The sequence below is a fragment of the Bubalus bubalis genome, chromosome 15 (genome assembly GCF_019923935.1).
Source record: "Bubalus bubalis isolate 160015118507 breed Murrah chromosome 15, NDDB_SH_1, whole genome shotgun sequence".
NCBI classification, from domain to species: domain Eukaryota; kingdom Metazoa; phylum Chordata; class Mammalia; order Artiodactyla; family Bovidae; genus Bubalus; species Bubalus bubalis.
The window spans coordinates 17,585,285-17,599,331 of NC_059171.1; the positions used below are offsets into that span (position 1 = coordinate 17,585,285).

The following is a 14,047-nucleotide window of genomic DNA, read 5'->3' on the forward strand; positions in this document are numbered from 1 at the left end:
AAAATGCAAGCACCATCTAGAAAGGTTGAGAAAGTCTTCATAAGGAAAGTGACTTTTTTTTTTTTTTTACTTACCCTTTATTGAATGCCTACTACATGTGATCAGTACATTAACTCATGTAATCCTGCGGCAACTTTGTCGGTTGGATATTAGTGTCCCCAGTGTGAGGACGAGCATCTGTTAGAGACAGAGGACTGCTTGAAGTGTGACCAGCACACAGCATGGAGGATGCGGATAAGGAAAGTTCATGAATATATCTGGACAGACCTTAAAGAGTACAGTGTACACATATATTTACATATTAATAATTAAATATTTCTTGTCTGCAGAGCAATTTTTTTTCATTTAACATTGTATCAGAAACTGACATCTCATCGAACTTTTATGGATCCTGTCTTCAGTGTGCTAGTCACTGATGAGATAGTCCTCGGTGATAGAAACAAAACAATATGGCACAGGCCTTCCAGCAGTCCTTCAACTGGTAAAAAAGACCGAAACATGACAGCTGCCCATTACTGGGTATTTACTGTATGCTAGGCAATGCACTGACCTCTTCAGGTACATTAATTCATTGAATCCTTATGCTATCCCCTTGAGGTCGGGCTTATTATTCCCATTTTACAGATGAGATTATGTAGCCTTAAAGAGGATTGTAATTTATCCATGCACACAACAAGAAAGTGTTGCACTTAACCCTGCTTCTGTCTGACTCCAAGACCTTTAGATTGTTTTAACACTATCTGAATCTGCCACCACAGAATATCCTAAACTACTCTAGAATATTCTAGTGAAAGTTAAGTCACTCAGTCGTGTCCGACTCTTTGCGACCCTATGGACTGTAGCCTACCAGGCTCCTCCGTCCATGGGATTCTCCAGGCAAGAACACTGGAGTGGGTTGCCATTTCCTTCTCCAGGGGATCTTCCCCACCCAGGGATTGAACCCAGGTCTCCCACATTAGAGTCAGACGCTTTAACCTCTGAGCCACCAGGGAAGCCCAGAATATTCCAGTAGAAAATAATAAATCCTAAAGTGAAGGAATGGGAAGCCTGGTGTGCTGCAGTCCATGGAGTTGCAAAGAGTCAGATACAACTGAGCAACTGAACAGCAACAAAAATAAAAGTATGAATTAAGTAGTAGGAACACCAAGAAGGAAAAGAGTTAAAAGCGCAACTCCCAGAGAGGTGTCATTGTTCTGAGTTTTCATGGAGAGCTCAGTGTTGGCGTGCTACAGCAGTTTCAGAAGGGGCTCTAGGCAGGGAAGCAGCATGGTATACAGAGAAGGGTTTAAAAGAACGGGGTGTCTTCAGAGAAAAGGGATTAGCTATTTTTGTTTCAAATACTGTATTTTTTTAATGACATTGTGCCCTCCTCCACAAAATTAAAATAAATTAACAAAAAATTATTTGAAAATTTTTAATGACTGTTACATCGTCTTGAATTAACTGTCCTTTAACATTTGCACAAGCAACTTACAATGTGGAAAAGTGATACTATATTGACCAAATTAAGGAAGAGCCTACAAAATGAAGCTCATTACCCAGTACTGTGGGGAATATTTTTTCACTGCTCATGGGAATACAGATTGCTGCTAAGTCACTTAAGTTGTGTCCGACTCTGTGCAACCCCATAGACGGCAGCCCACCAGGCTCCCTCATCCCTGGGATTCTCCAGGCAAGAACACTGGAGTGGGTTGCCATTTCCTTCTCCAATGCATGAAAGTGAAAAGAGAATACAGATTAGTGCACCCTTTTTGGAAAGGTGCTGGCAATATTTGATAACCTTAAAACTTTTTCATACCATTTACCTAGTAATTCTACTTCTAGGATCCTGTCTTAAGAAAATCTTATATAGATGTTTGTTGGCAAAAATTGATACCTAATTGTCCAGCTATATGGGAATAGTTGAACAAATTGCACCTAACACTGAATTAAATATTATGCAGCTTTTTAAAAATGACATTTCTGAAGAGTATATTAATATGTTTAAAAATTTTATTACCAATTTGTCTCTCCAATATAACCCTAAAGGGTAGGGGTAAGGAGAACCTATGCACAAGTAAGGAAAAAAGACAAAAGGAAATACACTAAAAGATTGGCATTGGTTGTGTTTGGTAGTAAGAGGGGGCTTCCCTTGGTGCTCCCTGGTAAAGAATCCACCTGCAATGCAGGAGATCTGGGTTAGATCCCTGGGTTGGGAAGATCCCCTGGGGAAGGGAAAGGCTACCCACTCCAGTAAAAAAGACTTCCCTGGTGGCTCAGACAGTAAAGCATCTGGTAGTAAGAAGGGAATTGGGAAGACTTTGTTTTTCTCTCAGATTTTCCATGAGTTCTTCAGTCATTAGTGAAAGGCACTCAGTTGTGTCCAACTCTTTGCAGCCCCATGGGCTATACAGTCCATGGAATTCTTCAGGCCAGAATACTGGAGTGGGTTGCCATTTCCTTTCCAGGGGATCTTCCCAACCCAGGGATGGAACCCAGGTCTCCCGCATTGCAGGTGGATTCTTTACCAGCTGAGCCACCAGGGAAGCCCGAGTTCTTTAATAAATCTGAATTACTTCAGTGAAAAAGCAAGTGAGTATCTAGGACTCAATAGTGTATTAGAAACTAATTAATGGCTGGGGGACTAAGAAAAGGGAACCAAAGAATCAAACTGGAGGTCTTGCAGTTGTGCTGACAAAATAGTCATGACTGCTGCCGCCGCCACGTTGTTCTTTGTTCTCTACATAGGCAGTTGTTGGTGGAAGTATTTGAGAAAGTACGGATACATTTAGTGCACAAAGGGAAAATCCACATTCAAGGGTTTTAATTACTTACATTTTGCTGGATCACTTACATTCATCCTTGTTTCAAGTCCTATTGTAGTAAAGGAAAATAAACATCATTTTGAATGGCACACATTTATTTTAGTTTACTTTTCTTTGTCTTTCATAATTTAGGACTACTGACTTTTCCCTCTCCTACTATCCAAAATCCTGTAAATCAGTTTTACAATGATAGAGTAAACAGTATAATCTACTCCTGCCTAAAATTAATTTCAACCAATAGTAATCATGATTTGGAAACAGTTTATTATGCTACTTGGAAAATCACCATAAAGGATACTAACTGAGGTATTATATGTACACGTACTACTTTGTGTTAGTCCAAAGAAAGTAAAGTCTGACATTGAAAAGTATATTTTATTTATTTTTTCTTTCGGCTGAGCCACGTGGCTCTTGGGATCTTAGTTCCCCAACGAGGGATTGAACCCTCACCCCCTCACCTTTGGCAGTGAAAGCACTAAGTTCTGACCACTGGCCTGCCAGAGAATTCCCCTGAAAAGTATCTTTTAATGGTAGAAATGCACATGTGATGTTTTTCTCAAGGATTGCCTTGGCATTTTAATATGCATAATTTCTTGAAAGGGCACCTACTTTATTTTTATGATTACTCTTATACTAGACCCAGTTTTAATGTTTCTCTAACATTTACATAGTAACACTTGGAATACAATTAGTTTAAAATATTTTATCATTTTTCCTTGCAGATCGCTAAGCAAGAACAGAAAAAAATGGATACATATGATGGAATCGTGGCTGATAGCTCATCTCGGTACAGTGGTGCCCAGGATAGTGGAATCGGCAGTGACAGCGTTAAAATCAGAATAGTACAGATAGAGCAGCACAGCGGTGCCAGTCAGCACCGCATCGCCCGTCCCTCACGCCAGTCGTCAATTGTAAAAAATCTAAATTTTATTCCTTTTGACATATTTATTACTGCAAGTAGAATCTCACTAATGACCTATTCCTGTACGGCCTTACCCAAATCGAAATTGCAAGAACAAAAGGATAATGAAAAAACAGGCAAGAGTTCATTAAACCTGCCAGAAGTCGATTCAGATGTCGCAAAACCCAGCCAGGCATGTATTTCCATGGTAACAGCAGAAGATCTCTTAAGCAGCAACATATCTTTTCCTTCAGGGAAAAAAATAGGGGTCATCTCTCTCGAAAGTCTGCATGCATCCACAAGGTCATCTGCTAGACAAGCCCTCGGCATAACCATTGTTCGGCAGCCTGGAAGAAGAGGAACCGGTGACTTGCGACTAGAACCTTTCTTGTACTTTATTGTATCCCAGCCTTCTTTGCTTCTGAGTTGTCACCACAGGAAGCAACGAGTGGAAATATCCATTTTTGATGCTGTGCTTAAAGGGGTTGCCTCTGATTACAAATGTACAGGTAAGAGCTTTCAAATTTACTAGGGTGCTAATAACCACTAGTACATATTAAGTTTTATTCCCAAAGTTTTAAGATTAATCAAACAGGAAACAGCTGGCAAACCAGACAAAACTTCTTTTCTCTACCGAATATGTAAATACGTAAAGTTCATGTCCCACAGCTGAATCACGTTTAAGTAAATGTTTGAAAAGTAACAAGATTTAGCCTTGGTGTTCTTACTGTGCCTCTGAATTTTTTTTCCAGGAGCTGAATGAAACAGGGGCTCTTTCTGGGCTATTGAAATACTTAACAATTTCCAATGATTAGGAAGCAAAGTGTTTTTTTTCGTATTAATGGACCTTAGGTTTGCTTTCCATATCAATGCTGCTGCTAAGGTTAAAAAAAGAAAAACTTTAGAAAATGAAGTTTATTGTTTTGGTATTCTTTTGCCATAATCATCTTGCTGTAAAAGCTTGATATTAAATGTATTTGAGAAGGTTTATTAGCAAAATAAGATGACAATGATTTTACACATCTACAACAAGCACATTTATTAGTGGGTGTCAGCCAACTGCCTCTTGTTGCCCCATCCAGGCCTGCCTAAAACCAGAGAGCGCCATATATTATAATAATTATATTGAACGTCTGAAGCTTGTTACATGTTGAGACTAGGAAAGTGATCAGGGATTCAGATTTAAGACATATGTGCTGTTAAGTAATAAGAGCTAATGAAAACAGGGCCAGACCAGGTACAGAGACCTTTTCCCAGAGTTAATGCAGAATTCGGAGAAGGCGCTGGCAACCCACTCCAGTACTCTTGCCTGGAAAATCCCATGGACGGAGGAGCCTGGTAGGCTGCAGTCCATGGGGTCGCAAAGAGTCGGACACGACTGAGTGACTTCACTTTCACTTTTCACTTTTGTGCATTGGAGAAGGAAATGGCAACCCACTCCAGTGTTCTTGCCTGGAGAATTCCAGGGACGGCGGAGCCTGGTGGGCTGCCGTCTCTGGGGTCGCACAGAGTCGAACACGACTGAAGCGACTTAGCAGCAATGCAGAATTAGAGATTTCTCAGGAAAGACTTCCCAGAAAGGGTAGCAGGATCATCTAAGATCTGATATTGGAAGAGGGCCCTCACAAGCTCAGGTATAACTCAGGCATTTTATTGTTCTCAGGTGGTCCCATCCAGCAGATGAACGCCAGCAGTGAGGCATTTGGATAATTTGTCCATTCTGGAAGTCAGGCTGGCTTGTTCTTGGCGCTACAGTCGTTTTATACAGCAGGCTCCTGAGGAGTAGATCCTGGGGCTTCCTGAGGAGGAGCCCCAGGAAGTAAGTCAGAGGAGCCCTGGGCTCTTGCTGAGGAATAGTTCAAGTCCTTGACTTTAGAAAGTGGTAACTGACCAGTTGCTAAGGAGGAATAGCCTAGGGTTACCTTCTAGACTGCCTGCCAGCCGACTCTCCATTAGTGCTTGTGCTGGATCATACTGGCTCAGAAGAGCTAATTGTTAAATTTTTAGGAACTTTGAAAGACAGTTGTTAAACCACTGCTAGTTTAAATCACTATAGTGAGAGTATTTACAAAACAGATATTAGCAAATGCTGTCAATCAGCTCTCCTACTCTGAGAGCCAGTGTTAAACATTTATCAGTAACCACTGCCTCCCTTCTTGAAACATGCTTTCATTTACTGAGCACCTGTAATATAATGGCTACTTCTGTTCAATGGAGATGAGAGAGGTGCTGAGGTAGTTTATGTTATATTATTCAAGGACTCATGCCTACAGACCTGATACCTGTTTGGGTGTCTGCTTAGCATTGGCAAAAACTAGGTGTAGGACTGGGAGAACAAAAGTTCATTCCACATCCCTCCCTAACGGCTTTCAGCTGCAGTTGCTTTATGGGTGGGTGGCTTCAGCAGCTTCTGCTAAAAGATATTGATAACTGAGTTCAGCAGAGTTATCAGGGCTGATAGCAAAGGTGTACATTGGAATTATAATAGGTTCCTAGCTTGAAATGATAAAGTATCTTAAAAAAAAAAAAAAAAAACTTTCTTGTGCATAGACCAATGTGGAACCTAGTTTCAGCAGATGAAGTTTAGAAGGTTATATACCAGATTGAGTATAGGAGATTTACATGTTGGAGGAAAAGTCTTACCTACCTCCTTAGGATACCGACTAAGGATTCTTGTGGATACCTTGCTTTACACAAAAAGCACCTCCTTGGACATTTACACTGTCCAAATAGAGTCATCAATATAAGTCATCGTATTTCCTTAAAATGAATTTAGTGAAATTTGTCAGAAACAAGTAGTTAAATTTAACAGCTAAAAAAAATGACTAGCAATTATTGTATACTCAGTCTGTGCCAGGCATTGTAATAACTGCTTTAAATGCATTATCTCATTTAATCCTCCTAACAGCTCTGTGGGAAATATGTTCCCATCTTACATGTAAAGAAACTGAAGTTTGGAGAAATCACTTCTCCAAGATGACAAATAAACAGAGCTAAAATACAAAACCAAGATTTTCTGGACTTTCTGAGTCTGGTCTCTCAACCTGTATGGATCCTTAGAGTGGAGGGAAAAATATGAATCTCAGTTTTCAGTCAACCTCCATTGTCCTTCTCCAGACCATGCAAATGGTTCCCTTTTTTTGTTTTAACTGGTGAATTTGTATATATGTGTCCATGTGACTACAGAGTACAGCCTGTCTTGGTACTATGACAACCTGAGCTGAAATTCTAACTCTCACTTAGGAAACGTGTACCCATCCATCTCATAGGGCGATTATGAAATTGAAAAGAGATCATTAATGAAAATGTTGCAGGAAGGGGGAACCCCTTCCAGGGCCCAAAACTGGGCTCTTGTCTAACACTCGGAAATGAATTGTCCGAGGAGACACATGTGCTGACAAAGGAAGAGATTTTATTGGGAAAGGGCACCCAGGTGGAGAGCAGTAGGGTAAGGGAACCCAGGAGTACTACTCTGCTGCGTGGCTCGCAGTCTCGCGTTTTATGGTGATGGTATTAGTTTCCCGGTGGTCTTTGGCCAGTCATTCTAATTCAGAGTCTTTCTTGGTGGTGCATGCATCGCTCAGCCAAGATGGATGCTAGCGAGAGGGATTCTGGGAAGTGGACGGACACGTAGTGTCTCCTTTAGACCTTTCCCGAACTCTTCCGGTAGGTGGTGGCTTATTAGTTCCATGTTCCTTATCAGGATCTCCTGTCATAAAACAACTCATGCAAATGGTTACTATGGTGCCTGGCCAGGGTGGGAGGTTTCAATCAGTGTGCTTCCCCTAACAAAAGTACTTTGCAGGCTATGCAAGTACTGCACCCTCACAAACTCACAAATGTTTGCCGCTACTGTTTTAGTTACTAATATACAGTAGAAAGATTACTGGGATTCCCAGGTGGCTCAGTGGTAAAGAATCCAGAGACCTGGGATCGATCCCAGGGTCGGGAAGATCCCCTAGAGAAGGAAATTACAAAGTAGAAAGCCTGAAATTTAATTGGCCCTACTATTTATTAGCAGAGTGATCTTAGCCAAGCATTTCACTTTTTGAGTTTCTGCTTCCTTTTGTATAAAACGTAATGATTATAATAGATACCAACAAGGTTCATTCCAGGTGTAGAGTTTTCTCATTCTGTAATTTGGAATTCATCTCCCCACACTTATCTTTCTAAAAATATTTAAACTAGCTTTGGCCTCAGAGAGTTGACATCTGTAAGCCACTACTGTATCAGATTACAGTATATTTCCATTTGTTTTAAAGATGCATATTTATATGCATATTTGATATTTTAGTGGACCATTCATTAGTTTATTCAATACTTAAATACATAAATTTTAAAAATATTAATGAAGTTATTTTTCAAATACCGATGTGAGGAATTTCTGTTTTAAATTGGTCCACTTGAATGAACTATCCAAGTCCCATTACCAATTTAGCTATCCAGAAACACTTCATGTAGCACTTTTTTATCCCGAAGAAAGCAATGTTCTATGTCCAGGATTCTTTTGAAGCCTTGAAATAGTAACCATGTGGGTAAGAAAACAGAGAAAATATGAATAACCATAGCATTAACATTCATGGGGAAGAGAATTAGTAAGGTAAAGGTGACCAGTTGCATTCCTGGATTCTGAAGTAAAGGACTATTTACAGTGTCTTAATTGGAGGGACAAAAAAGGGTGTCACCAGGCAACTTTCTAAGAAATTAGGTCAAGGAAAAGTTAAAGGCATCATAAGTTAAAAATTAAAGAAGTAATATATTATGTCTTTCTGTAGTGTTCATGCTTTCTCTCTTAATACTAAAATTAATCCTTTTTTTTAATTTTTATTTTATTTTTAAACTTTACATAATTGTATTAGTTTTGCCAAATATCAGAATGAATCCACCACAGGTATACATGTGTTCCCCATCCTGAACCCTCCTCCCTCCTCCCTCCCCATTCCATCCCTCTGGGTCGTCCCAGTGCACCAGCCCCAAGCATCCAGTATCGTGCATCGAACCTGGACTGGCAACTTGTTTCATACATGATATTTTACATGTTTCAATGCCATTCTCCCAAATCTTCCCACCCTCTCCCTCTCTCACAGAGTCCATAAGACTGTTCTATACATCAGTGTCTCTTTTGCTGTCTTGTACACATGGTTATAGTTACCATCTTTCTAAATTCCATATATATACGTTAGTATACTGTATTGGTGTTTTTCTTTCTGGCTTACTTCACTCTGTATAATAGGCTCCAGTTTCATCCACCTCATTAGAACTGATTCAAATGTATTCTTTTTAATGGCTGAGTAGTACTCCATTGTGTATATGTACCACAGCTTTCTTATCCATTCATCTGCTGATGGACATCTAGGTTGCTTCCATGTCCTGGCTATTATAAACAGTGCTGCGATGAACATTGGGGTACACGTGTCTCTTTCCCTTCTGGTTTCCTCAGTGTGTATGCCCAGCAGTGGGATTGCTGGATCATAAGGCAGGTCTATTTCCAGTTTTTTAAGGAATCTCCACACTGTTCTCCATAGTGGCTGTACTAGTTTGCATTCCCACCAACAGTGTAAGAGGGTTCCCTTTTCTCCACACCCTCTCCAGCATTTATTACTTGTAGACTTTTGGATCGCAGCCATTCTGACTGGCGTGAAATGGTACCTCATAGTGGTTTTGATTTGCATTTCTCTGATAATGAGTGATGTTGAGCATCTTTTCATGTGTTTGTTAGCCATCTGTATGTCTTCTTTGGAGAAATGTCTGTTTAGTTCTTTGGCCCATTTTTTGATTGGGTCATTTATTTTTCTGGAGTTGAGCTGTAGGAGTTGCTTGTATATTCTCGAGATTAGTTGTTTGTCAGTTGCTTCATTTGCTATTATCTTCTCCCATTCTGAAGGCTGTCTTTTCACCTTGCTAATAGTTTCCTTTGATGTGCAGAAGCTTTTAAGGTTAATTAGGTCCCATTTGTTTATTTTTGCTTTTATTTCCAATAATCTGGGAGGTGGGTCATAGAGGATCCTGCTGTGATGTATGTCAGAGAGTGTTTTGCCTATGTTCTCCTCTAGGAGTTTTATAGTTTCTGGTCTTACATTGAGATCTTTAATCCATTTTGAGTTTATTTTTGTGTATGATGTTAGAAAGTGTTCTAGTTTCATTCTTTTACAAGTGGTTGACCAGATTTCCCAGCACCACTTGTTAAAGAGATTGTCTTTAATCCATTGTATATTCTTTCCTCCTTTGTCAAAGATAAGGTGTCCATATGTGTGTGGATTTATCTCTGGACTTTCTATTTTGTTCCATTGATCTATATTTCTGTCTTTGTGCCAGTACCATACTGTCTTGATAACTGTGGCTTTGTAGTAGAGCCTGAAGTCAAGTAAAGTTGCAGGATATAAAATCAACACACAGAAATCACTTGCATTCCTATACACTAATAATGAGAAAACAGAAAGAGAAATTAAGGAAACAATTCCATTCACCATTGCAGTGGAAAGAATAAAATACTTAGGAATATATCTACCTAAAGAAACTAAAGACCTATATATAGAAAACTATAAAACACTGGTGAAAGAAATCAAAGAGGACACTAACAGATGGAGAAATATACCATGTTCATGGATTGGAAGAATCAATATAGTGAAAATGAGTATACTACCCAAAGCAATCTATAGATTCAATGCAATCCCTATCAAGCTACCAACAGCATTCTTCACAGAGCTAGAACAAATAATTTCACAATTTGTATGGAAAAACAAAAAACCTCGAATAGCCAAAGCGATCTTGAGAAAGAAGAATGGAACTGGAGGAATCAACCTACCTGACTTCAGGCTCTACTAAAATTAATCCTTTTTAATAAGGTAACTCAAGTGGCAGCCAGCCCTTAGCAGTTTTAGCATATATATGAATTTCAGTGATTGTCCAATTTTAGCATTTCAGAAATGCCTTAAGTTGTTATGGATATAATGTGTTTTCTTCTTTAAGAAGACAAAAACATTTGATTTTTAAAAATTTATAACACAACAACTTGTAATTGTTTACTGTTTTATGTGAAAGTCATAAACCATTGTTACATGTGCTAATGTTCCTTTGTATGGAAATCATATGGAATTTAAAGTAAACAAAGAATTTTGTTTCACTCTTTAAAAACATATCATGTTCAGAGGATAAATTTTCAAAAAGTCATAATTCTTATATAAATATAAAATGAAGATGTCAGAGATTTTACTTAGTTCATTAATTAATGAGGGAACCAATAAGAATGTTACCAAAAATTCATATACAGGAGACCTGTAGGCCCTGATCCTCTCAGACTTTGATTCTCTTATTCAGTAGGGTCATAAAAATGATAAGTCACTTGATCATTGACTTGGGAAGCCCCAAGAAAAGCCCCCATGATCTTGGGAAGCCCCAAGGAAAGCTTAGTATCATTTGAATGGGATGATTTAAGGAAAACTGCTTGAATTTTGAGAAATGAAATAAGAGTACTCATTTTTTTTTTCATAGTAGTTGATTTTTCTCTGAGTTTCCCTGGTGGTTCAGTGGTAAACAATTCCACCCAGCAATGCAGGAGATGCAAGTTGGATCGCTGGATCGGAAAGATCCCCTGGAGAAGGAAATACTAACCCACTCCAGTATTCTTGCCTGGGATATTCCATGGACAGAGGAGCCTGGCAGGCTACAGTCTAAGGGCTCACAAAAGAGTTGGACACCACAAGTGAGTGACTAAACAAAACAATACCAAGGTTTCTCTCTAGCTACAATTCAGAATAATTTTTAGTATTCTGTGTAATTTACCTGCCTGCTTCTTGTCTGTGTTTCTTGTAATGTTTGTGGTTGCTCTGAGGTTTCCAGTGTACATACTCAATCTTTCACAGTCAATCTTTTGCTCGGTTTTCAATCTCTAAGTCATCTCTGACTCTTTGTGACCCCATTGACTGCAGCTTGCCGGGTTTCCCTGTCCTTTACTATATCCTAGAGCTTGCTCAAACTCATGTCCATTGAGTTGATGATACCATCCAACCTTCTCATCCTCTGTATCCCCCTCCTCCTGTACTCAAACCTTCCCAGCATCAGAGTCTTTTACAGTGAATCAGACTTTGCATCAGGTGGCCAAAGTATTGGAGCTTCAGCTTCAGCAGCAGCCCTTCCAATGAATATTCAGGGTTGATTCTTTCAGGATTGACTGGTTTGATCTCCTTACTGTCCAAGGGACTCTAAAGAGTCTTTTCCAGCACCACAGTTCAAAAGTATCAATTCTTCAATGCTCAGCTTTCTTTATATCTATCCAGCTGTCATATCTGTACATGACTACTGGAAAAACCACAGCTTTGACTATACAGACCTTTGCTAGCAAAGTGATGTCTCTGCTTTTCAATACACTGTCTAGTTTTGTCATAGTTTTTCATCCAAGGAGTTAGCATCTTTTCGTACTTAATCTTTCACAGTCTATTTAGTAGTAATATTTTATCACTTCAAGAAAATGTAGAAACCTTATAATCATAAAGGTCCCTTTCCCCTTTCCCATTTATGTTATAGTTATCATATATATTACTTTTGCACCTACTGAAAATCCTACCAGATACAATTTTGACCTTTGTGTCAGTAATCTTATATACTTTAAAGAACTAAAGAGGAAAAAACTAGTATATTTTATAAATATTTCCCAGGTATTTACCATGTCCAGAGATCTTCCTCCATTCCTAAAGTTCTGAGTTTTTCTCTGGTGCATTTTCCTTCAACATTAAGAACTTCTTTAGCATTTCTTTGAGAGCAGACCTGCTAGTAACAAATTCTCTGAGTTTTCTGTTATCTGGGAGTATTTGTTTCCTCTCATTCCTGAAGGATATTTTTGCTGGATATAGAATTCTAGTTGATATTTCTTTCTGTACTTCAGAAATATTGTTCTACTGTCTTCTATCCCCTCTGCTTTCTTATGAGAAATGCATGATAATTCCAACCCTTGCTTCTCTAAATGTAGTGTGTTGGTTTTCTCTAGCTGTCTTTAAGATTTTTTTTGTTTACCTTTGATTTCCTGAGTTTTATTATATGATGTTTCTGGTCTAGATTTCTTTAAATTTATCCTGTTTGAGGTTCTCTGAGTTTCTTGACTCTGTAAATATTTTAAAATTAAATTTAGGAACTTTTTAGCTATTATTTCTTTCTGTACCAATCTTTCTCCTCTTCTTTTAGGACTCCACAGTTAAACTTTTTTCTATTATTCTTCAGATTCCTGAGACTCCATTCATGGTTCATTTTCCGCCCCCCCTCCTCGGTTCTTCATATTAAATAATTTCTATTGGATTTTTCTGTGGTAATATTTCCATTTGATTATTTTTTATAGTTTCTTCTTCACTTCTGAGAACCTCTGTATTTCCATTCATTTCAAGCATGTTTGCCTGTATCTCATGAAACATAGTACCTCCATAAAATTTTAAATGCTTGTGTCACTGCCACCATAGCACAGCCACTGCACTACTTCCCACACTCACACACACGCACCTTACCCTAGGGGCAAAACCAGAAAAAAAGAAAAAGAAAAAGCGGCTGGTTTCCCCAACAGTCTTGAAAACCACATGGGCCTTATCTGCCAGACGAGGTTTCTGTTGGACTTTTGGCTGTTCCTGCCATCACTGTGCACCACAATTTAGAACTCACTCTCAAATCAGAGTTATAAGGAAAAAGATGGAAAACAAATGGAAAATTCACCACCGTTGGATCATATCTGCAATTTAACTCCCGTCCCCAGTCTGTATTGTTCTTGTTTACTTTTCAGCGTTGTCAGGTATTTGTGTTTTGTCCTTTTTCTTGAGTTAATTTAAGCAGCATGGGGATTGGACTGTAGTAAGCTTATTCCAATTTTGGCTGGCACCAGAAATCCTGCAATTTTAAGATAATGAAAATATTTTCTGGTCCATTAGCAGAGGCATGGTTTTCTGAGAAACTTAATACAGGATTTCCTCTAAAAATGATACTTTAATATCTTTACATCTATGAGCACAGATCAGTTAAATATATTGTAGTGAATAATAACTGTTCCCAGGGAGTTGTCAGCATTAACTTGATCCTGCCCATGTCACCATTAAGCAAAGAACATACCCCAATACTCAAAGGGTGGTAATAGTGTTCTCTCAATGTGTTTCTTAGGGATATTCTTTCATATATTATAAAATCAAGTTAAAAGAGGAAATGCTGTAAAACTCATTGTTCCTTATGTCAGTCTGCCTTGTCAGCAGATGTGGCTGTATATATACACATATGTATGTGTCATATATACTTTATGCACATATATATTTAAAAACCTAATTATATATGAGATGTCAGCCAGAATAAAATGGAATCTACATGTATACCTGTA

General features: G+C 38.7%; 1 protein-coding gene across 13 annotated transcripts in view; it reads left to right on the forward strand.

Annotated features, from left to right (window-relative positions):
* Nucleotides 1-14,047, forward strand: part of VPS13B (vacuolar protein sorting 13 homolog B) — an 848,142-nt gene that overhangs the window by 588,486 nt on the left and 245,609 nt on the right. For all 13 annotated transcript variants that reach the window (XM_044928327.2, XM_025264770.3, XM_025264772.3 and 10 more), the window contains one exon: nucleotides 3,527-4,214. In XM_044928327.2, coding sequence (XP_044784262.2) covers nucleotides 3,527-4,214 — 688 coding nt within the window. The remainder of the gene's footprint in view (nucleotides 1-3,526; nucleotides 4,215-14,047) is intronic.